The sequence below is a fragment of the Lonchura striata genome, chromosome 1, assembly GCF_046129695.1.
Source record: "Lonchura striata isolate bLonStr1 chromosome 1, bLonStr1.mat, whole genome shotgun sequence".
Classification (NCBI taxonomy): domain Eukaryota; kingdom Metazoa; phylum Chordata; class Aves; order Passeriformes; family Estrildidae; genus Lonchura; species Lonchura striata.
This window is the reverse complement of record NC_134603.1, coordinates 604,076-628,608: the sequence shown is the minus strand read 5'-3', so window position 1 is coordinate 628,608 and position 24,533 is coordinate 604,076. Positions and strand designations below refer to the sequence as shown.

Here is a 24,533-nt window from a genome sequence, read left to right as displayed (position 1 = left end):
TGGGGCAACGTGCCTGGCACCACCGGCATCACCGGCACCGCGGCTTGTGTCAGCCACATCCCGAGCCCCAGGCAACGGCGCTGGCTTGGGAAGCAGAGACAGCAGGCACGGCGTGGCTGGGCCTACACCAAACTCTTTTGTGTTTTCGCTGCGGTGCAGCCCCTGGGCAAGAGACACGAGCAGCTGTTAGTTGCCAGCGAGGCTGGCAGCGCTACAATACAGACACACCCATGGGGAGCACGGGAATGGGCACATGGGAACTTCACCATCCTCAGGGAGACGAGGTGGGGAGCGGGGATGTCCTGGGAGAGCCTTCATGGCTCTCTGGGGCTGGTGTCCACAGGACATGCCGAGTTTGAGGGATCACAGCGCCGGGGCAGCCTGTGAGCGGGTGGCAGCAGTGGGGAGTGGGGCTGGAGGCTTGGCCCCAGGTGGCACCACCAGCCCAAGGTGGCTCCACCAGCCCAAGGTGGTACCACCAGCCCCAGGTGGCACCACCAGCCATGAGCCCCTGAGCCCTCCCCACATCCCACAGCCCTGCCCATGGGTCAGAGCAGCTGTCCCAGAGCTGTCTGACCACAGCATGGGGAACTAGAGGTGGGTGCTGCCCTTGTTGCCCAACCACCCCAGCACTCACCCTGGCTGTGGGAACCCTGGGAGGGCGACGTGGCCCACCTGATGTCCCATTCCACACACCCCACACAGCCACCCCGGACCTGGCTGGAACCCCTCACTTCCTTCCACCCAGCCAAACCTGGCTGCACTGTGCAGGTGAGAGGCCGTGCCTCAGGGCTGAGGATCGGCAAAGAGGGGAGCACTCAAGTCCCCCCAGACCCCTCCTCTCCTCTTTCTGGGGTGTGAAGAGAACCGGTGCCAGGGTGGCTCTGCCACCCCTGGGAGGCACAGCCCAGCTTGTGCCACTCTGCTCCTGGCTTTTCTTCAGCCTAGCTGTGTCCCAGGCTGCTCCATCTCCCACCCGCAGGCACCGGGCTCTCCTGCCGGCCGCTTGCACCCAGTCAAGCCTTTTCCAGCACCTCGGCATAGTGCGGCTGGGGAGGGGACAAGGGCCTGGAGCCCTCCGGACCCCCATCCTGCCCCACGGAAGCCACCATCCAGGCACAGGGCTGGGACATCGGCGGGGCTGGAGGCAATGGCACGTTGGCAATGGGGGCTGGCAGGGCTGGAGGCCTTGGTGCCACGTGGGCTGGTGTCAACACCAGCTCTGGTCCCGGGCTGGAGCCAGCCCGTGTCCAAGCACACGTGTGAGTGTGAGGAGCCATTCACAGGGCAAATGTGCGTGAGCGCCTGAGCTCACCTGTGCGTGAGGCTGCGGGCACCGCTCCTGGGCAGCAGAGCCCCAGTGGGCACCTCCCAGCTCTGAGCTCAGCTCTGACCCCAGCCCTGGTGGTGGCTGCACCCCTGCTCTGCCTCGGCCCTTCCCCAGCACCCATCCGGGGCGATGGCGAGGGTGGCTACTCACAGCTAAGCTGCCTGGCCTCCGTGTGCTGCTGCTGCCGCTCCACCGGTGCCACGGGCAGCTCATGGAACCCCCCAGGGCCAGGGCCCGTGCACCCTGCTGCTTGCTCTTGGGCTGTCCGTGAGGCTGGACTGACAGCAGCTGGGACAGATGGACACGGCACAGGGGGCTTGTGCTGCGCTTGAGCACCAGGGGCTGCGCTGGAGACACTGGGTGGGATGTCCTTGTGTGTGGCAGCTCAGCCAGTGGCAGCATTTTGTGGTGGGTGGAGTGGCTGCTGCTGGGACCCCTCACTGGCTCTGCTGGCTCAGCCCAAGCTCCCGCTGGGACCCAGTGCCCTCCCCACAGCCCCTGCCGGCAGCTGGGCATGGCAACTGTGCCAGCACACCCATGACACCCACCTTGGCTGGCCACCAAGCCACCCACGCAGGGTTTCTGCTGGAGGACAACTCCTCCAGCACAGAGTGACCATATCCCGGCCCCTCTGGGCTCCCCTTCCCCACAGCCAGTGGCCCTGTGGCCCCGCAGCTTGGCCGGCACGGCAGGGGTGTCACCGAGGCTCCGGGAGCCGCAGCTGCCCACAGGCAGGGGAGAGGTGCCCAGGCTGGTCGCTCCTCGCTGGCAGCCCAGGAGCTTTGATGAAGCCGCGCGTGCTTTGGTTGGATCTGCCCAAATCGCAGCTGCTCATTACGGCTAATTAACACCAGAGCCCCTTCGCGTCCCGCAGGCAGCAACAGCTGCCCTGCCCTGGCTCAGCATGGCCCAGAACAACCCAGTAGGGCCCAGCTCAGTGCCCTGGGTCCTGTGTGCAGAGCTGTGCTGCCCCGACAGGGACCTGAGCTCCCCTCCCACCTGTCCCAGCAGCCTGGCAAGGAGGCCGTGCCCCCATCGGCCGTGCCCCCATCGGCCGTGCCCACATCGGCCGTGCCCACATCGGCCGTGCCCCCATCGGCCATGCCCACCGTCCGGTCACTGGCCACCATGCCCATGCCTGGTGCCACTGCAGCCCCGAGACTCTCTGAACTTCCAGTGTGGTTCACAGGAGCTGCCGAGACGCAGCAGGAAGTTCTGTGGGGCTGGCGCCGAGTCCTCTGTGGTGTCATTGAGTGCTCATCCCTGTTTGCCGATGGATTAAGGCTCTTAGTGCCTCCCGTGAGCGACACCTCCGCCGACGCCCGGGCAGCTGCCAGAAACTGGTGCCGGTTTCTGGGACACAGCTGCCATCCCTGCAGGAGCGGGGATGGCATTGTTCTGTGATTCTGGGTACTGCAGCCACCCCCCTGCCAGGGAGGATGTGGCCCCTGGCCCTCTCACTGGCCCCACTGGAGCTGCGGCCCCTGGCCCTCCCACTGGCCCCACTGGAACTGCCCCTGTTCAGACATCGCCCCACAAGTCCAGGGCATTGTGCCAGCCAGTGCCTGTCTGAGATCTGCAGTTCTGGATGCTCCAGGTGACCCTGCCCAGGTTCCTCTGCCTTTCTGGACCACCAGCATGACTGCCCAAACAGCAGGCACAGGAAGGCCACCCTGCCCAGGTGTTTGCCATTCCAATGGCAATGTCCCTCCACCGGGGTGCCAGGACTGTCCGCACCCACGGCGGGCGCCAGGGCTTTGTGCCCGCTGGCCCGTGCCCGTGGGCTCAGCAGCCAGCCCGTGCCTGGATACCGGCACCTCTCCAGACAACACACTCCCACGCACCGTAAACATCTTGCCCAAGTGCCGCATCCTTCCCGCAGCACCTCGCCCTGCAGGGTGGTAGCCAAGGAGGCTGTGGCACAGCCCCCCTGCCCCAGTGGCCACAGAGGCCTCATCGCCCTGTGAGGTACCCGCTGCTCTTACAGGGCCAACCGAGCACCTGTGACACTGGGGAGGGGGTTCAGGGTGCTCAGGGGGCAGCGGGAGCAGCTTGTGGGGCTGGCTGCAGGGTCTGGAGAGAGGGTGTGGAGCTGGTGACGGAGGCAGGGCAGGGATGTTTGGGTGACTCAAGCAGCAACAGGATGGTTTGGGCATGTTTTGGGCAATTCAGGCTTTATGCGCATACAGGGGCGTGGGCAAGACTGGGGGGAGCAGGGAAGGGTCCCCCTCTCTACCCCATCTGCTGTGGTGCCAGGGCTTGGCCTACACTGGGGTTCCACCAGCCCTGCACCTGCAGCCTGGGCTCCAGCCCTGCAACGAGGCACAGGGGCACTGCAGGCAGCAGAAAGGGTTCAGGGGATGATGGAGAGAAGGATGAGGAGCTGCTGGGCACGGAGGCAGTGCTGACCCTGGGGTGGAAGGTCTCTGCCCTTCGCTCTCACCTCCTCTGCAGAGGATGGGGACCACCAGGACGGGGCCACCTCCTGCACCGCAGCCGTATTGGGACCAGTGAACCCCTGCAAGGAGGGACCCCAGCTCCCAGAGGGAGCCGTGGGGAGGGCTGGCCCGCGAGTTTCTGCAAGGGCTGGGCCGGTGTGTCATCCCCAGGGGCGGGGAAGGGCCAGGTTTTAAACGTGCTCTGGTCCCGGGCAGGAAGCAGCGGCAAAGCCGTGGAACGCCAGGCACCTGCCAGGGGAGCCCGTGGTGCGAGCGCCGTGCACAGGTAGGAGATCCGGGCGGAGAGGGCCCCGGCTGGGCACTGCGGGCCGTGCCGGGGCTGCGGGGCACGGAGGCGCTCCCGCGATCCCCGGAATGGCAGGAATGCGGCAGCGCTCCCGGTGCCGGGGTGGGACCGCGGGCGCAGGGCAGCAGCCGCACGGGGCTGTGGCACCCTGGGCACTACCCTGGGGCACGGTGGGAGGATGGCGGTCCCTGAGCCCTGCACGTCCCAGGAGCAGGACAGGAGGTGATGGCTCCAGGAAAAAGCCCGTTGTGCCTCGAGGCTCCGATGGCACGGGCAGGCTCGGCGGGTGCTGAGGAGAGGGCGGGTAGTGGGACAGGGCAGGCGGGCTGGCAGCACCCTCCCACGGTACCCGGTGAGGTGGGGTTGTCTCTGTGGGTAGGACCCTGTGCCAGGGCGGCCGGGTAGGCAGCACTGCCCGGGAACGGGCGCTGAGCTGCCCCCAGCCCGCTCAGAGCAGGGCCCCCCAAAACGCGCCCCGGCTGCTCTCCCTGTTCCCATCACCTTCCGTCACTGCCCCAGAAAAGTCCCTACTTCTCTCCCTCCCCCAGCCTGCCCCACAGACCCCACCCTGCAGGCGCTCCCCGGCCCCGCCAAGCTCCCACCCCCAGCCCCAGCCTCTCCCAGCGCTCTGCAGTCCCTGTCCCAGAAAACAACTCCTCCGCCACCCTCTCCCGACACCGTGTCCCGCACTCCGCCAGTAAAACCTGTCCCTTCTCCCGGTCCCTCCCCGGGGCTCCCGGCAGCCCCTCCTCCCCAGCCGGTGCCGGTCTCCGGGTGCTCCCCGCGGGTGCAGACGTGCGGATTGTCCCGCGGGGGCTCCGTGGGTGTGAGGGGGCTCCCGTGGGTGCGGGGGCCGCGGCTCACACCGGTGCCAGCGCTTTCCCTGGCGCAGCCGAGAGCGAAAACCACGGAGCAGCGGTTGCGGCTGCCAGGGAGCGCTGCCCGCGTCGGGGAGAGACCGTGGCCCGAGGGAGGGTGGCAGGTGCCAACACCTCTGCCAGGAATCTCCCTGCCTTCGTCGGCAGAGTCGGTTACTCAAAGTTTCCGATGGGGCTGGCGCCTTTTGACGAAAGGGAGCGGAGCCCTTCCCCTGCTGCGCGCCCCCCGCCTCCCCCTGCCCGGGGAGGGGCGGGGGGCAGCACCCCGGCCCTTTGGTTCCCCAGGCTCTCCAGCTTCCACAGGTTTGGGTGGCACTCCCATCCCAGTGGCCCAGATTCCATCTGCACTCCGATGCCGGTGGCCAGTTCGGTTCTGGAACGTGTGGGGACCTGCCTGGGGCTGTCCGGATGCTGGAGCCGCACCGGTGCCGGTGTCCGCGGCCGCCTCAGCTCTGGGGCGTGCGGGGACCTGCCGGGGGCTCTCCAGACACCGGAGCCGCACCGGCGCTGCCACCGTGACGTGGGTCACGGCTCCTTCCAAGCAGCACAGCCGGTGCCATCCAGCCCGGCACCGCTCTGCCAGGGGAGGGCTGCGGGGCCGGCCGCAGCTTTCCCGGCCGCAGGAGCGGGGCGGGCAGAGCCGGGGGGAGGTGCTGCCAGCCCCGCAGGTGTTTGGCATGAGCGTGGCACAGGGATGCCCGAGTGGGCGTGGGCGGCCGGGGCGAGCCCGTGGGACAGAGGAGGTGGGGAAGCCCCTGGCTGCCAGCCCGCAGCGCAGGACGCAGCAGCCGTCCCGGCTCTCAGCCAGCAGCTGGACCCCTCACTCCGCCTCGCAGGGCCCCCCTTCCCCGCAGGCAGAGACCCCCGAGTCCTCCTGCCCTCTCCGGTCCTTCCCGAGGCCGGCGCAGCCCCGGGGCCTCCCGGCCGTCCCCACCTCTTGGCGCCGGAGCCGGGCGCGATCCTGATCCTGCAAACACAAACAGCATTGCCTGGGCAGATCCGAGCCGCGCTGACATCACCGGGCGGAGGGAGCCGGCTCCTGTCGAGACCTTTCCCCGGGCCGGGCAGCGAGCCCAGAGCACGCCTGGGACAGAGGAGCACGCGTAAGGAAAAGGCGCTGGCGTGGCCGAGGGGCACGGAGTGAGCGGAGGGACACGTGGGGATGAAGCCGGGTGCACGGAGCCCCGCTGGAGAGGCTGCTCCTGGGATGGGCAGAGCCCGGGCGCAGCCCCCGCCGGCACCTTCAGGGTGCTTTTTCGCTTTTTTGCCCGCACTTGTTTACACGGGTGGAGCGGGGAGGAGATGAGCTCCAGGCGATGAGAGCTGCTCCACGCTGTCCCCATTTGAGGTGACCTCTGCGGGGGGGTCAGTGTGGCACAGAACCCTGGGGTTCTGTGTGGTGGGTACCTCGAGGCAGCCCTGCCTCGGCTGTGTCCTTGCAGCCGGCTCCAGCGGTCCCGGTGGGCAGCACCGTGACCGCCCTGCTCGGCTGCAGGAGCTCGGGCAGGCGCGGCTCCTTGGTCCCCCACAGCACCTGGCGCTTGGCCCGTGGCCTCACCCGCCGCTGTGGGGCCAGTCCAGCCCGGAGAGCCCCCGCTCGGCACCGGGGCTGGGGCTCTGCCCTGGGGGATGGCGTTCACGAGGGAACCAGCCATCCCACCTGCCCTCCCGCTCCTCCAGCCTGCTCCAGCCCCCCGCCTGCCGCTGCAGGACGTCCTCCCGCAGGGTGCTGGCACCGACGCTGCGGAGGCTGCGGGCAGGGAGGCTCCGGTGCCGCCGTGTGCCGCGGCCACAGCCCGGAGGCCGTGGCTGACCGCAGCCCGCAGAGCTCGGCACGCCCGTGCTCCACCACGGGCACCCTCCAGCCTGCCGGGGGGGGGGCAGGTCCAAGCGGTCAGGATCCAGTTATTAAGGTTATTAGGAATGCCTCTGCCCGAATTAGGGTGCAAACGATGCCAAAGTCAATAGTACGGGTTTTATCTGACAGTAAACACGCGAGAGAGAGGGGCGGGGGGAAAGAAATAGAAACTAGAAAAGAGGGTGACAGAGAATAAAGAAAACATCACCATCTGTGGATTCCAATGATGCTCTGTTGATCGCCCCTCCAGCTGGTCTTGGTGGTGAAGGCCCCCCTGGAAAGCACAGGTGGGTTAATGCGCTCAGGCCAGGTAGGAAACCTGCCCTGGGGTTTGCCATTGTCCCCTACAACAGACTCCGGGTTTGTCGTGTGCAGTCCTGTGGTGCAAGGCTTCAGGAGTGACTCTGGGGGCACTTCGAGGGTCTTTGATGGAGGAAGGCACCCCTCAGCTGCCTCTGCTGTGAATGTCCAGGGATGTGGCCTTCCCCGGGCTGGGGTTCCACGGCCAGTTTGTGTAAGGGAGGAAGGGTTCAGTGCCCCTGAGCAGAGGTGACAACACACCCGAAACTTCCCGCCCCACCTTGGCCGGGGGGAATCTATGCAAACCTGCTCCCAGCAAAGGGGTCTGTGGGCTGCGGCCTCGCCCGCCCCACAGCAAGCCAGAGATGATTCCTAGCACAGCTGCTGGGTTTGGCTCACATTCTTTTCCTTGTTTACTTGTTTACTTCTCCCCCAGGAATGGGTTTCCCTTTATCTAATCTCAGCAGTTCCACTTTCAGTCCGAAGTTCCAGTCAAGCATTTTTTTAGGGAGGGGTGGGCATCACGAGCACAGTTTTATAGCAGTGTTTGAGGCATGAACTCTTTCAGTCACTGACATAAGTGCATCCCACAGCTTTGCAAGCAGGAGGGCAGGTTTGGACCAGGTGCAATCTCACCCTGAGGTAGCCCTGGAGGTGGCCTGGTGGCCACTGCACACTGAGATGGAGCCTCTGCCTTCCTCGCATTGCTTGGACAGGGTGACAAGGGGGGGACAGTGAAGGATGGGGGGGGGGGGGGGGGGGGGATTGTGCAGCAGCCGTGTGGGAGCACATGGACCTGCATGCCAGCACCTCCAGAATCACAGAATCATGGAATGGTTTGGGTGCAGATGTACCTCAAAGCCCATCCAGTCCCACCCTGTGACATGAGCAGGGACACCTTCCATGGGACCTTCCAAGCCCCATCCAGCCTGGCCTGAAAAACTTCCAGGGATCCAGGGGCAGCCACAGCTTCTCTGGGCACCCTGTGCCAGGGCCAAACTACCCTCACAGAGAAGGATTTCTTCCCAAAATGCCATCCAGCCCTGCCCTCTGGCAGTGGGGAGCCATTCACCCTTGCCTGTCACTCCAGCCCCTTGTCCCATGTACTTCCCAGCTCTCCTGGAGCCCCTTCAGGCCCTGCAAGGGCCTCTGAGCTCTCCCTGGAGCCTTTTCCTCTCCAGGTGAGCACCCCCAGCTCTTCCAGCCTGGCTCCAGAGGGGCTCCAGGCCTTGAGCAGCTCCGGGGCCTCCTCTGGGCTCTCTCCAGCAGCTCATGCAGCTCTGCAGGTGGGGTCTCACCTGAGCACAGGGGCAGAATTCCCCCCTCCTTTCCTGCTGCCTGCGCTGGGGGATCAGCCCAGGGCACAGGGAGTTTGGGGGTTGCGGTGCATGTGGCCAGGGCATGTGGCTTCTCATCCACTGACTCCTTGAGTTTGGTCAGATCCCTCAGGATGGCACACCAGGTTTGGACATGCTCAGCCTCTGGCTGTCACTTCCTCCTGCCTGAGCATATTTATGTTTCTGATTTCCCTGTATTTGACATGCAAACCATGAAGTTGGTTTCACACTGAGCTTTCCCTCTCTCTGCAGAGTCCTGAGAGCCGTGAGAGGCGTGCAGCAGGAGGATGGAGAGCAAGCCAGCAGTGAATGGCCACGCTGTTCCCAGCTCTCCCGGGGAAGATGTGTCAGGGACAAACCACTTGTGCCAGGACGCGATGCCGTGCAAACAGCAAAAAGCAGCTGGCAGGGATGCGGGGCCGGATGCTCCCAGGGAGCCCTCGGAGACAGCTGGCAGCATTGCAGGCGTGTACATAGAGGCTTCAAAGAGGATAATGAGCTTCTATGAGGCCACCAGAGAGCATCTGCTGAGCCTGGATTCGGCCCTCTGCTTCCTCGAGGCCCAGGCAGCCACAGGCTCCATCTCCGACCCGCTGAGGAGCCGTCGTGTCCCCGTGGCAGAAGCCGTGCGGACGGGGCTGGTGGGGCTGGAGCTGAAGGAGAGGCTGCTCGCAGCTGACAGAGCTGCTACTGGCTTTGTGGACCCCTACACAGAAGAGAAAATCTCCCTCTACCAGGCGATCCAGAAGGAGCTGGTGGGGAGGGAGCAGGGCATTCGCCTGCTCCAGGCCCAGATGGCAACCGGAGGTGTCATCGACCCGGCCACCGGCGGCCGGCTCCCGGCAGATGTGGCCTGTGAGAAGGGATATTTGGATGAAGAGATGAGCCAGCTCGCCTCTGACCCCGGCAATGAGGACAGCAAGGTGTTCCTTGAGCCCAACACTATGGAGAAGGTCACTTACTCGGAGCTGAGGAAGAGGTGTGTTGTGGATCCAGCCTCAGGCTTCCTCCTCTTGCCGCTGCAAATCACATTCCCGGGGCTGGGAGGGAGGAGGGTGAGCAGCAGGGACCTGATGGACTCTGGCATCATCAGCTCTGAGGTGTTCAGAGGCCTCGAGGAGGGAAGAATCTCTGCCCAGGAGGTGGCAGAGAATGACATTGTTCAGCACTTCCTGCGTGGGATGAGGAGCGTGGCTGGTGTCGTTCTGCCTTCCGGGGAGCAGAAGAGCCTTTACCAGGCACTGAGGGAGCATCTCCTCGTGCCTGGTGCTGCTCTCATGCTCCTGCAAGTCCAGGCCTCCACCGGCAGCCTGACAGACCCCCTAAAGAACAAAATCTACTCAGTGGATGAGGCTGTCAGGGTTGGTCTCGTTGGCCCAGAGCTTTACGAGAAGCTGTCTTCAGCTGAGAAAGCTGTCACTGGATACAGGGACCCGTCCACTGGAGAAATGCTCTCCCTGTTCCAAGCCATCAGGAAGGGCTTTGTTCCCAGGGATCATGGCCTTTGCCTTCTGGAGGCTCAGGGGGCCACGGGGGGTGTCATCGCCCCAGGCAGGCACCTCCGTGTCCCCATGGAGACAGCCTGCGAGTGGGGGTACCTGGACGAGGCCACCCGAGAGCTCCTCTCCAGCCCCCCTGACGATGTGAAGGGGTTCTTCGACCCCGGCTCCAAGGAGAAGCTGAGCTACACAGAGCTGCTGCAGCGCTGCGTCACCGATGCCAGCACGGGGCTCCTGCTGCTGCCGCTCGCCGGGGATGGAGGCAAAGGGCCCCAGGGGACACTCAAGGGCTTCTTTGACCACAAGACCCAGACAGAGCTGGAAAACACACAGGTACCTGTTGCTGTGGGGAAATTCAAGGGAAAGTCAGTGTCCCTGTGGAAACTGCTCTTCTCTGACTACATCCAGGGTGAGCAAAGAGCTGTGCTGGCTCAGCAGTTCCTGGCAGGAATGCTCTCCCTGCCAGGACTGGAAGAGGCCATCAGAGCTGCCATTGAGGAAAAGGCTGCCACTGCTAATGTCACCTTCAAGGGTCTGAGAGACCAGGTGACGGCTGACCAGCTCCTGAGCTCAGAAATTATCAACAAAGACTTGTTCAAGAAACTCAAGGAAGGAGAAACTTCGGCCAAAGAAGTAGTCAGCATGGACACTGTCAGGAAGTACCTGCAGGGCACAGGAAGCATCGGTGGGCTGCTGCTCCCCGACTCCCAGGAGAAGATCAGCATCTACCAGGCAAAGCGGAAGGGACTTCTCAGGCCGGGAACGTCTCTGATTCTCCTGGAGGCACAGGCTGCCACAGGGTTCGTCATTGACCCAGCTGCCAACAAGAGGTATTCCGTGGATGAGGCTTTACGGGCAAACGTCATTGGCCCGGACGTTTACGACAAACTGCTGGCTGCGGAGAAATCTGTCACTGGCTACCGAGATCCTTACTCAGGGGCTAAGATCTCCCTGTTCCAGGCCATGCAGAAGGATCTGATTGTCAGGGATCACGGCATCCGCCTGCTCGAGGCCCAGATCGCCACCGGTGGCATCATTGACCCTGTCAACAGCCACCGCATCCCAGTGGAGGTGGCCTACAAACGAGGCTACTTTGACAAGAAGATGAATTTAATCCTCTCTGACCCCAGTGACGACACCAAGGGCTTCTTCGACCCCAACACCCACGAGAACCTGACGTACCTGCAGCTGAAGGAGAAATGCATCACCGAGCCCTCCACCGGGCTCTGCCTCCTCCCTCTGAACAGCAGGAAGCGGCAGTTCATCGATGAGGCCACCAGGCAGGTGTTCAGGAGCTCCTGGCTGCCCGTCAGGTTTGGGCGCTTGCGGGGAGAGAAGGTTTCTGTGTGGGACCTGCTGAACTCAGAGTACTTCAGCGAGGGGAGGCGCCGGGAGATTTTCAACCACTTCCAGCTGAAGAAGCTCAGCCTGGAGCAAATCCGGCTCATGCTGGAGGAGGAGATGAAGAAATGGGCCCCCATCAAGTTCCCGGCCATAAGAGGCAATGTCAGCGCTTATCACCTGATGGAAACTGGTGTCATCGACAGGGCCCTGTTGGAGCAGGTGCTGGAGGGATCCGTCACCCCAGAACAAGTCCTGCACATGGACTCTGTCAGGAAGTACCTCTATGGCTCGGGCAGCATTGGGGGCATTGTGCTCCAGCCATCCAACCAGAGGATGAGCATTTATGAGGCCATGAAGCAGAACATCATGGTGCCAGGAGTGGCCCTGCCCCTGCTGGAGGCCCAGGCTGCCACGGGCTTCATTATTGACCCAGTGAACAACCAGAAGCTCTGTGTGGATGAGGCCGTCAAGGAGGGAGTCATTGGGCCAGACGTCCACGAGAAGCTGCAGCAGGCGGAAGGGGCTGTGACGGGCTATAAAGACCCTTTCACGGGCAAGAAGATCCCCCTTTTCCAGGCGATGAAGAAGGGCCTGATCGCAGATAAGCAGGCCATGCAGCTCATGGAGGTGCAGATGGCCACAGGAGGCATCATTGACCCAACGTGTGGCCACCACATCCCCCTTGAGTCAGCCCAACAGCGAGGCTGCCTGGATGAGGATACAAGCAAGGCCCTTTCCAAGCCCAGTGATGACCACAGAGTCTTCTGCCTCCCAGACAGCAAAGAGAGTGTGACCTATGCCGAGCTCATCCAGCACTGCCAGAAGGACGACGTCTCCGGCTTCCACTTGCTGCCTCTGGCACAGACAGCTGCTCCTGCCTACACCGATGAGCAAATCCAACGGATTTTCAAGGAAACCATGGTGAAGGAAAAAGGAGTCTCCCTCTGGGAGCTCGTGCACTCGGGGTATTTCACCGAGGAACAGAGAAGCGACTTCGTGGAGAAGTTCCGGTCGAAGGAGCTGTCGCTGGAGCAGCTGGTGGCTCTTGTGCTCAGGCTGGTGGGGGAGATGGAGATGAAAGCCAGGACCCAAATCTCCCTGGAAGGCCTGAGGGGCAGTGTCCCTGTGGTCTGGCTGCTGGACACGGGCATAATTTCTGAGAAGACTTTTGAAGAACTGGCTCAGGGTGTCAGGACTGCTGAAGAAGTGGCTGCAATGGAGAGTGTACAGAGGTACTTGAAGGGCACGGGCAGCATAGCTGGGATCTTCATAGAGGCATCCAAACAGAAGATGAGCATCTATGATGCCATGAAAAACAATCTCCTCCTCCCTGGGGTTGCTCTGAGGCTGCTCGAGGCTCAGGCAGCCACAGGATACCTGACTGACCCTGCCACAAACCGGAGGCTCAGTGTGAGGGACGCCGTGAGAGCGGCTGTTGTTGGAGAGGAGCTTAGTGAGAAACTCCTTCTGGCTGAGAGGGCTGTGACGGGCTACACAGACCCCTACACCGGGGGCTCCATCTCCCTGTGCCAAGCGCTCAGGAAGGAGCTCATCCCCCTGGCAGAGGCCGTGCCCTTGCTGGAGGCCCAGCTGGCCACGGGAGGGGTCGTTGATCCCATCCACCACCTCCACCTGCCGCTCCAGGCTGCCTGCAGGTATGGCTTCTTCGACGAGGACCTGAACCAAACCCTCTCGCAGCTGGATGACTGCACCAAGACCTTTTTTGACCCAAACACGAAGGAGAATGTGACCTACCAGCAGCTGAAGGACCGGTGCATTCGTGAGGCCGAGTCGGGTCTGTGGCTCCTCCCTCTGTCAGAAAACGCAATGTTCTGTGTGGATGAGCAGACCATGAAGGTGCTGAAATCTGTGACTGTTTGTGTCAACGTGGGGCGGTTCAAAGGACAGACCGTGTCTGTCTGGGACCTCCTCAACTCCGAATACTTCTCAGACAGCAAGAGAAGAGAGTTGGTGCAAAAGTACAAAGATGAGAAGGCTGAAGTGCTGCAGGAAATCACAACAATTATCACCACAATCATCCAAGAGACTGAGGCACGGGGCAAGAAATTTGTATTCAAGGGCCTGCGGAAAAGAGTGTCTGCCAGTGACCTCTTCCAGTCCCAGCTGATCGACAAAAAAACCCTCGATGATCTCAACCAGGGGAAGAAAACAGTCAAAGAAGTGACTGAAATGGAGTCTGTCCGCAGGTACCTGGAGGGCAGCAATTTCATAGCAGGGGTCCTTATCCAGCCAAGCAATGAGAAGATGAGCATCTACCAGGCCATGTGGAAGGGCATCCTGAGGCCAGGGACCGCCCTGGTGCTGCTGGAGGCGCAGGCAGCCACTGGCTACATCATCGATCCTGAGAAAAACAAGAAGTTTTCAGTGGAGGAGGCGTTAGAGGTGGGTCTGATTGGAGGGGAGATTTTTGAAAAGCTGCTCTGTGCGGAGAGAGCCGTGACGGGCTACACTGACCCCTACACCAAAGCCCCAATGTCCCTGTTTGAGGCCATGAACCAAGGGCTGATTGTGAAGAGCCACGGCATCCGCCTGCTCGAGGCCCAGATCGCCACCGGCGGCATCATCGACCCCGTGCACAGCCACCGCGTCCCCGTGGAGGTGGCCTACAAGCGTGGCTACTTTGACCAGGAGATGAACCAGATCCTCTCCGACCCCGGCGATGACACCAAGGGCTTCTTCGACCCCAACACCCACGAGAACCTGACATATATGCAGCTCCTGGAGAGATGTGTCCAAGACCCAGAGACTGGGTTGTACATGCTGCAGGTTGTAAAGGAGGGAGGAAAGTACTTCTACATCGATGAGTCCACAAAACAGGCTTTGCGCTCCAAGCCCCTTCAAGTGAAAGTTGGAAAGTTTAAGGACCAAACCGTTTCCGTCTGGGAAGTCCTCTGCTCTCACTACATCTCAGAGCAGAAAAGGAAAGAGCTAGTGATGCAGTACAAAAGCAAAACCCTAGTGCTGGAAGAGCTGATATCCCTCATCTTAAAAATCATTGAGGACACAGAGCGAAGAGGAGAAGCCCTCAAGATCAAAGGACTGCGGGGGGAGGTGTCGGTATCAGAATTGTTCAACTCTGAGATCATTGACAAGAAAACTCTGGATCAGCTGCATGATGGGAGTCTCACACTTGCCAGCCTCACAAAGAGGGACACCATCCAAAGGTACCTGGACGGCACTGGGTGCATCGCTGGGGTTCTCCTCCCGTTGAGGAAAGAGGTGATGAGCATCTACCAGGCGCTGAAGGAAGGTCTCCTCACTGAGCAGTGTGCGCTGGGGCTGCTGGAGGCGCAGGCGGCCACCGGCTTCCTCCTTGACCCCCGGAACAACCAGAGGCTCTCTGTGGACGAGGCTGTGTCCTCTGGGCTGGTGGGCAGCGAGCTGCGCGAGCAGCTGCTGTCAGCAGAGAAAGCCGTGACGGGATACACAGATCCTCAAACAGGAAGTAAAATATCTCTCTTCCAGGCTGTAAGACACAAGGTAATAGCCAGGGATCGCGGCATCCGCCTGCTCGAGGCCCAGCTTGCCACTGGTGGCATCATCGACCCCTGGCATGACCACCGCCTGCCCGTGGAGGTGGCCTACAAACGTGGGCACCTGGACGAGGACATGTTCCTCCTGCTTTCGGATCCAGATCACGGTAGCAAAGGCTTCAAAGATCCAAACACTCACGAGAAGATCAGCTACAGCCAGCTCCTGCAGAGGTGTGCCAAAGACAGGGAGAGCGGCTTGTACCTGCTGCAGGTCCTGGAAAAGGAAGGTGACTATTTCTACATCGATGAGCAAACGAAAAATGCCCTGTTGTGCACAGAGGTACAGGTGCCTGTGGGAAAATACAAGGGACAAGTATTATCATTGTGGGAGCTTCTCTGCTCCGAGTACATCACAGAGGAGAAAAGAAAAGAACTGGTGAAAAAATACAAAGCGGAGTCCCAGCACATTGTGCAAGGCATCATTGAGACAATACTAAAGATCATTAGGGAAAAAGAAGAGGACAGAAGTGATGTCTGGTTCCAGGGACTCCGACAACAAATTACGGCATCAGAACTGCTCAGTGCACAAATAATTACAGAGGAAACAATAGAAAAACTCCAGGAAGGAAAGGAGACAGCACAAGAAATAGCAAAAATGGACAGTGTGAGGAGGTACCTGGAGGGAACTGGAAGCATTGCTGGTGTGCTGGTGCCCTCCAAGGCCCCGCCAGGAAAAAAGGAGAAGATGAGCATCTACCAGGCCATGTGGAAGGGCATCCTGAGGCAGGGCACGGCGCTGGTGCTGCTGGAGGCGCAGGCGGCCACCGGCTTCATCATTGACCCGGTGAAGAACCAGAAGCTCTCTGTGGACGAGGCTGTGTCCTCTGGGCTGGTGGGAAGTGAACTGAAAAACAAACTTCTAAGTGCCGAGAGAGCTGTGACAGGCTACACCCACCCCTACACGGGACAAAAGATGTCCTTGTTCCAGGCCATGAAGCAGGAGCTGATCGTCAGGGATCACGGCATCCGCCTGCTCGAGGCCCAGATCGCCACCGGCGGCATCATCGACCCCGTGCACAGCCACCGCGTCCCCGTGGAGGTGGCCTACAAGCGTGGCTACTTTGACCAGGAGATGAACCAGATCCTCTCCGACCCCGGCGACGACACCAAGGGCTTCTTCGACCCCAACACCCACGAGAACCTGACGTACCTGCAGCTGCTGCGCCGCTGCGTGCCCGACCCGGAGACGGGGCTGCTCATGCTGCAGCTGATGGACAAGGGCTCCGTGCTCTACCAGCTGAACGAGGACGCCCGCAAAGCCCTGCAGGCCGCCCGCACCACGCTGCCTGTGGGGCTCTTCCAGGGCCAGAGCGTCACCGTCTGGGAGCTCCTCTTCTCCCGCTACGTCCCCGACCACCGGCGCCAGGACCTCCTGCGCCGGTACAAGGCAGGGACAGTCACCATTGCAGAGATGATAGACATCCTCACGGCCATCGTCACCAGGGCTGAGGCCCAGGGCCATGGAGATAACGGGGCCCCCAAGTCCCCAGAAAGGGAGGTCCTGCCGGAACCCACCCAGAACGGCAGTGCCACAAACTCCCAGAAGGAGCAGGAACAGAAGCTGGAGCAGGAACTGGAGCTGGAGCGGTCCCTCAAGTCCCACACGGTCGAGGTCTCGGCTGGAGGCTTCCACGGCAGGAAGGTGTCCCTGTGGGAGCTCCTGTTCTCCAAGCTCGTGTCAGAGGTGAAGCGTCAGGAGCTGCTGGGGCGGTTGCGGGCCGGGAGCCTGGCGCTGGCCGAGCTGGCCGCGCTGCTCACCCTCCTGGTGGAGGAGGCGGCGCAGCGCAGCAGCAGCGTGAAATTCACGGGCCTCAGGAGGCAGGTGAGCGCCTCGGACCTGCTGGACTCGGGCATCATCGACACGGGCACGCTGGCCGACCTGGTGCAGGGCGCCAGGACGGTGCAGGAGGTGACGCAAATGGCCTCGGTCAAGCGCTACCTGGACGGCACGGGCGTCATCGCCGGCGTGCTGGTGCCCTCCAAGGACCACCCGGGCAAGATGGAGAAGATGAGCATCTACCAGGCCATGTGGAAGGGCATCCTGAGGCAGGGCACGGCGCTGGTGCTGCTAGAGGCGCAGGCGGCCACCGGCTTCCTGGTGGACCCCGTCAAGAACCAGAAGCTCTCTGTGGACGAGGCTGTGTCCTCTGGGCTGGTGGGCAGCGAGCTGCACGAGAAGCTGCTGTCGGCAGAGCGGGCCGTGACGGGCTACTCCGACCCCTACACGGGCGACAAGATCTCCCTGTTCCAGGCCATGAAGAAGGAGCTGATCGTCAGGGATCACGGCATCCGCCTGCTCGAGGCCCAGATCGCCACCGGCGGCATCATCGACCCCGTGCACAGCCACCGCGTCCCCGTGGAGGTGGCCTACAAGCGTGGCTACTTTGACCAGGAGATGAACCAGATCCTCTCCGACCCCGGCGACGACACCAAGGGCTTCTTCGACCCCAACACCCACGAGAACCTGACGTACCTGCAGCTGCTGCGCCGCTGCGTGCCCGACCCGGAGACGGGGCTGCTCATGCTGCAGCTGATGGACAAGGGCTCCGTGCTCTACCAGCTGAACGAGGACGCCCGCAAAGCCCTGCAGGCCGCCCGCACCACGCTGCCTGTGGGGCTCTTCCAGGGCCAGAGCGTCACCGTCTGGGAGCTCCTCTTCTCCCGCTACGTCCCCGACCACCGGCGCCAGGACCTCCTGCGCCGGTACAAGGCAGGGACAGTCACCATTGCAGAGATGATCGACATCCTCACGGCCATCGTCACCAGGGCTGAGGCCCAGGGCCATGGAGATAACGGGACCCCCAAGTCCCCAGAAAGTGAGGTCCTGCCCGAACCCACCCAAAACGGCAGTGCCTCAAACTCCCAGAAGGAGCAGGAACAGAAGCTGGAGCAGGAGCAGGAGCTGGAGCGGTCCCTCAAGTCCCACACGGTCGAGGTCTCGGCTGGAGGCTTCCACGGCAGGAAGGTGTCCCTGTGGGAGCTCCTGTTCTCCAAGCTCGTGTCAGAGGTGAAGCGTCAGGAGCTGCTGGGGCGGTTGCGGGCCGGGAGCCTGGCGCTGGCCGAGCTGGCCGCGCTGCTCACCCTCCTGGTGGAGGAGGCGGCGCAGCGCAGCAGCAGCGTGAAATTCACGGGCCTCAGGAGGCAGGTGAGCGCCTCGGACCTGCTGGACTCGGGCATCATCGACACGGGCACGCTGGCCGACCTGGTGCAGGGCGCCAGGACGGTGCAGGAGGTGACGCAAATGGCCTCGGTCAAGCGCTACCTGGACGGCACGGGCGTCATTGCCGGCGTGCTGGTGCCCTCCAAGGACCACCCAGGCAAGATGGAGAAGATGAGCATCTACCAGGCCATGTGGAAGGGCATCCTGAGGCAGGGCACGGCGCTGGTGCTGCTGGAGGCGCAGGCGGCCACCGGCTTCCTGGTGGACCCCGTCAAGAACCAGAAGCTCTCTGTGGACGAGGCTGTGTCCTCTGGGCTGGTGGGCAGCGAGCTGCACGAGAAGCTGCTGTCGGCAGAGCGGGCTGTGACGGGCTACTCCGACCCCTACACGGGCGACAAGATCTCCCTGTTCCAGGCCATGAAGAAGGAGCTGATCGTCAGGGATCACGGCATCCGCCTGCTCGAGGCCCAGATCGCCACCGGTGGCATCATCGACCCCGTGCACAGCCACCGCGTCCCCGTGGAGGTGGCCTACAAGCGTGGCTACTTTGACCAGGAGATGAACCAGATCCTCTCCGACCCCGGCGACGACACCAAGGGCTTCTTCGACCCCAACACCCACGAGAACCTGACGTACCTGCAGCTGCTGCGCCGCTGCGTGCCCGACCCGGAGACGGGGCTGCTCATGCTGCAGCTGATGGACAAGGGCTCCGTGCTCTACCAGCTGAACGAGGACGCCCGCAAAGCCCTGCAGGCCGCCCGCACCACGCTGCCTGTGGGGCTCTTCCAGGGCCAGAGCGTCACCGTCTGGGAGCTCCTCTTCTCCCGCTACGTCCCCGACCACCGGCGCCAGGACCTCCTGCGCCAGTACAAGGCAGGGACAGTCACCATTGCAGAGATGATCGACATCCTCACGGCCATCGTCACCAGGGCTGAGGCCCAGGGCCATGGAGATAACGGGGCCCCCAAGTCCCCAGAAAGGGAGGTCCTGCCCGAACCCACCCAGAACGGCAGTGCCACAAACTCCCAGAAGGAGCAGGAACAGAAGCTGGAGCTGGAGCGGTCCCTCAAGTCCCACACGGTCCAGGTCTCGGCAGGCGGCTTCCACGGCAGGAAGGTGTCCCTGTGGGAGCTCCTGTTCTCCAAGCTCGTGTCAGAGGTGAAGCGTCAGGAGCTGCTGGGGCGGTTGCGGGCCGGGAGCCTGGCGCTGGCCGAGCTGGCCGCGCTGCTCACCCTCCTGGTGGAGGAGGCAGCGCAGCGCAGCAGCAGCGTGAAATTCACGGGCCTCAGGAGGCAGGTGAGCGCCTCGGACCTGCTGGACTCGGGCATCATCGACACGGGCACGCTGGCCGACCTGGTGCAGGGCGCCAGGACGGTGCAGGAGGTGACGCAAATGGCCTCGGTCAAGCGCTACCTGGACGGCACGGGCGTCATCGCCGGCGTGCTGGTGCCCTCCAAGGACCACCCAGGCAAGATGGAGAAGATGAGCATCTACCAGGCCATGTGGAAGGGCATCCTGAGGCAGGGCACGGCGCTGGTGCTGCTGGAGGCGCAGGCGGCCACCGGCTTCCTGGTGGACCCCGTCAAGAACCAGAAGCTCTCTGTGGACGAGGCTGTGTCCTCTGGGCTGGTGGGCAGCGAGCTGCACGAGAAGCTGCTGTCGGCAGAGCGGGCCGTGACGGGCTACTCCGACCCCTACACGGGCGACAAGATCTCCCTGTTCCAGGCCATGAAGAAGGAGCTGATCGTCAGGGATCACGGCATCCGCCTGCTCGAGGCCCAGATCGCCACCGGCGGCATCATCGACCCCGTGCACAGCCACCGCGTCCCCGTGGAGGTGGCCTACAAGCGTGGCTACTTTGACCAGGAGATGAACCAGATCCTCTCCGACCCCGGCGACGACACCAAGGGCTTCTTCGACCCCAACACCCACGAGAACCTGACGTACCTGCAGCTGCTGCGCCGCTGCGTGCCCGACCCGGAGACGGGGCTGCTCATGCTGCAGCTGATGGACAAGGGCTCCGTGCTCTACCAGCTGAACGAGGACGCCCGCAAAGCCCTGCAGGCCGCCCGCACCACGCTGCCTGTGGGGCTCTTCCAGGGCCAGAGCGTCACCGTCTGGGAGCTCCTCTTCTCCCGCTACGTCCCCGACCACCGGCGCCAGGACCTCCTGCGCCAGTACAAGGCAGGGACAGTCACCATTGCAGAGATGATCGACATCCTCACGGCCATCGTCACCAGGGCTGAGGCCCAGGGCCATGGAGATAACGGGGCCCCCAAGTCCCCAGAAAGGGAGGTCCTGCCCGAACCCACCCAGAACGGCAGTGCCACAAACTCCCAGAAGGAGCAGGAACAGAAGCTGGAGCTGGAGCGGTCCCTCAAGTCCCACACGGTCCAGGTCTCGGCAGGCGGCTTCCACGGCAGGAAGGTGTCCCTGTGGGAGCTCCTGTTCTCCAAGCTCGTGTCAGAGGTGAAGCGTCAGGAGCTGCTGGGGCGGTTGCGGGCCGGGAGCCTGGCGCTGGCCGAGCTGGCCGCGCTGCTCACCCTCCTGGTGGAGGAGGCAGCGCAGCGCAGCAGCAGCGTGAAATTCACGGGCCTCAGGAGGCAGGTGAGCGCCTCGGACCTGCTGGACTCGGGCATCATCGACACGGGCACGCTGGCCGACCTGGTGCAGGGCGCCAGGACGGTGCAGGAGGTGACGCAAATGGCCTCGGTCAAGCGCTACCTGGACGGCACGGGCGTCATCGCCGGCGTGCTGGTGCCCTCCAAGGACCACCCGGGCAAGATGGAGAAGATGAGCATCTACCAGGCCATGTGGAAGGGCATCCTGAGGCAGGGCACGGCGCTGGTGCTGCTGGAGGCGCAGGCGGCCACCGGCTTCCTGGTGGACCCCGTCAAGAACCAGAAGCTCTCTGTGGACGAGGCTGTGTCCTCTGGGCTGGTGGGCAGCGAGCTGCACGAGAAGCTGCTGTCGGCAGAGCGGGCCGTGACGGGCTACTCCGACCCCTACACGGGCGACAAGATCTCCCTGTTCCAGGCCATGAAGAAGGAGCTGATCGTCAGGGATCACGGCATCCGCCTGCTCGAGGCCCAGATCGCCACCGGCGGCATCATCGACCCCGTGCACAGCCACCGCGTCCCCGTGGAGGTGGCCTACAAGCGTGGCTACTTTGACCAGGAGATGAACCAGATCCTCTCCGACCCCGGCGACGACACCAAGGGCTTCTTCGACCCCAACACCCACGAGAACCTGACGTACCTGCAGCTGCTGCGCCGCTGCGTGCCCGACCCGGAGACGGGGCTGTATTTCTTCCAAGTTTTTCAGAAATAATTGCCAAACCATTTTATTTTTTTCCTTGTTTTATCCTTGGGGAAGAGTGTTACTATTGTGAATAATTTTTTTGCTGCTGGTGTTTGTCTTTCTTTTCCTAAATATTTTTTTACCGTTTATGATCCCAGTGAGGGAATTTCCTTCATGATCTCTTTTCTTTATCACCACCCACCCAGATCAGGTGCAGCTTTGAAGTGCCTCCCCCGAGCAGTGTTCTTGCATTGCATTGTTCATCTTTCCTTGGTCGCCTTTCAGGAATAGAGGAGGCAACCTGGGTTATCTCAGGGCATTTTGGTGAAGTGTGTCATCCTCCTTTTTCTCACGCAGGTTTTATTGTGGGTCTTTTTTCCGTATGGGTGTTGCTGTGAGTGGTATTTTTATTCTCTGTCCTTTTTTTTCCGCATATGCCTGCTGTTTTCCCCAGAAGATTTGCAGGACAATATTTGGGTTGCAAGTTTTCAAGTCAGGACAGTGTGGAGAGCAGATTTCTGTGTGGGCAGGATTCCAGGTTTGCGTTGGGTGTCACTGGCATGGAACACATAATCTGTGTTTGCTCTCCGTGCCTCAGCCTGTCCTGCCTTTCCGGGGGTGTCTGGAGCACAAACAGCCCCATCCCAGAGTGGTTTGGTCTGTCTCTTTGCTTTCCCTTCCCCCGTGAAGGCTCTGTGGGGACGGATCCTCTCAGGAGCTGGGAGAGGACGTGGCTGTGCTGTGCTTTCAGTCCATCCATCCCCAGGGGAGTCTCCGTTCCCTCCTGCTCCTTTTGCCCTCCTGTGTCCTGAGCTGACTCAGCCACATGCCACAGGAGAGGAACAGCCCTGGAGCCACTCTTCCATGCAGTTCAGGGATGAATAATTCTACTGCTGTTTAATGGAAGGAAACTTACCGTCCCTAAATGTGCTGCCTTGGGGTGATTGCCTCAATTAACCTGGTAATGTCCTGGAAAATGGACTTCTGGCCACTAGCTTGTACAGCTGATACCTGGGAACAAGCGTAGAGGAGGTGTGGGACTCCTCACCGTAACCTGCTGTGGGACCCAGAGAATTACAGGGGCTCGGAAATTGATGGAACAAATTAATGTGCCGTGTGGTCTGTGATGACCCTTCCTGAGGACCCCCACAATGGCTCCTTCCAGCCTGACCCATCCTGGGATTCTGTGAGTCTGGGATTTCATAACCCCACCTTACCCAACCCAACCCACAGCCCCTCTGTGCCCAGGGGCGCGTTTGAGGATCAGCTGCTGGTGAAGCTGAAAGTGGGAAACACAAGAACCAAAGGCCCTGCTGAGACACAGGACAGGACTCAGCTCTCCCCCTGCCTGCAGCCCAAAGCTGACCTGCTGGGGACCCTTTTGGTGGGGATGCAGTTGGAATATCGTGTGCCCCAGCTCTCCACAGCACAGCAAACCCCATGTTCCAGAGCACCTCCTGGATTCTTGGGTATTGGGAAGGGATTCCTCCCTGTGAGGGTGGGCAGCCCTGGCACAGGGTGCCCAGAGTGGCTGTGGCTGCCCCTGGACCCCTGGCAGTGTCCAAGGCCAGGCTGGATGGGGCTTGGAGCAGCCTGGGCTAGCAGAAGGTGTTTCTGCCCGTGACACTGGAGGTTGGAACTGGATGATCTTTAAATTCCCTTCCCTCCCAAGCCACTCCATGACTCCATGACTCCTGAGCTCCTGGCAGAGGCACATCTGCCTCTGCTCCATGTTCAGCCCTCGTGGGCACATTTTGGGACTGCTCGGCCAAGCACAATGAGCTGGCACAGGTCTGCAGTCTCCAGAGGCCACTGCCCACATCTGCTGTGACCACAGTGGCCATGTGTGTGACACTGTCCTCCTGAAGGTGTTGGTGGCCCCGTGGGCGGAGCGGGTGGCAGGCGGCTGAGCTGGGGGAGCGCAGGCTCAGCCAGCCCAGGCAGAGCAGCCACCTCATGGGGTGTTATCAGTTATCAAGTGATGATCTCTGGGGCAAGGTTTGCCCTGTCTGCTCTCAGCAGGACATTCTGCCAGCACCTGTCACCTGTCACCTGCGTCCTGGGAACGGGGGTGGCATGGATGGCTGACCCTGACCCTCAGAGAAGGGCGGTGAAGCTCCATCTTCGGCCAGCTGGGCAGAACCAGCTCCAGTTAGGCCTGCACATCCTCCAGTGCCCAAGGAGAGCTCTGGAGATGTACCCCATTCCCAGCTGAGGCTCTGAGAAGCTCCAGGGCTTGGGGACCCCTGGAGCAGGCACTGAATGAGCAGAGCTCTGACCATACCTGTGTCCCAATGTGCCTCAGGGGACAACAGGAGTGTGGCTGGAGGCAACCTGGGCCAGATCTTCAGCGTGATCCTTCCCCTTGCTGTGCTCCAGAGCTGCCAAGGGAAACTCGGCTGCCAGGAAGCCAAATGGTAAAGAAGTTCCCTGGGAAGGGTGCAACTGTGGCGCACTCCTGGCACCACCCCAGTGACCCTGACACCATCCCTGCAGCTCTGGCACCACCCCAGCACCCCCAGATTATTTCCCTCCCGGACCCTGCCACAGGCCAGGTGCTCTGAACACCAGGAAAAGCCTGGCCGATCCCTTTTTCCCAGGAACAACGAGGCAGGGCAGAGGATACTTGATAGTCCCTTTCCCACAGAGATCAGAGTTGTGCAATCCCTCCCAGCCGGAATAAAGAGCATTTTTGTCCGTGTCCGTGTCTGCCCGTGCCCGTCCCCTGGGCGCGGGGATGGGCTGGCTCCGTGTGGTTTTTGAAAGGGAACATTTTTGTTATTCTTTCCTGGGAATATTTTTGTTATTCTTTCCTCCGGAGGCGCCGGAGCTGCGGAGGAAGAGGCGGAGCAGGGGCGGCGGCCGGCGGTACCTGCCGAGCAGGTGACAGCAGCGGCGCCGGGGGTCCGGCCCTGCCGAGGGTCCCACAGTGCCGAGAATAAAATCCTGCTGAGGATAAAATCCTGCTAGGGTCCCACCCTGCCGAGGGTCCCACATTGCCGAGGATAAAACCATGCCGAGGATAAAATCCTGCCGAGAATCCCACCCTGCCCAGGGTCCCACCCTGTCCAGGGTCCCACACTTCCAAGACACCAACCCTGCCGAGGATAAAACCCTGCCGGGGGTCCCACAGTGTTTAGACACCAACCCTGCCGAGGGTCCCACCCTGCCGAGGGTCCCATGCTGCCGGGGTTCCCACCCTGGTGAGAATCCCCCACATTGCTGAGG

General features: G+C 62.1%; 1 protein-coding gene across 1 annotated transcript; it reads left to right on the top strand.

Annotated features, from left to right (window-relative positions):
• Positions 1-8,714: 8,714 nt before the first annotated feature.
• EPPK1 (epiplakin 1) lies at positions 8,715-21,392 on the top strand. Its single transcript, XM_077781580.1, has one exon. It carries the CDS (start codon positions 8,736-8,738, stop codon positions 21,333-21,335), a length of 12,600 nt encoding a protein of 4,199 aa, XP_077637706.1. The 5' UTR covers positions 8,715-8,735; the 3' UTR covers positions 21,336-21,392.
• The last annotated feature ends 3,141 nt before the right edge of the window (positions 21,393-24,533 follow it).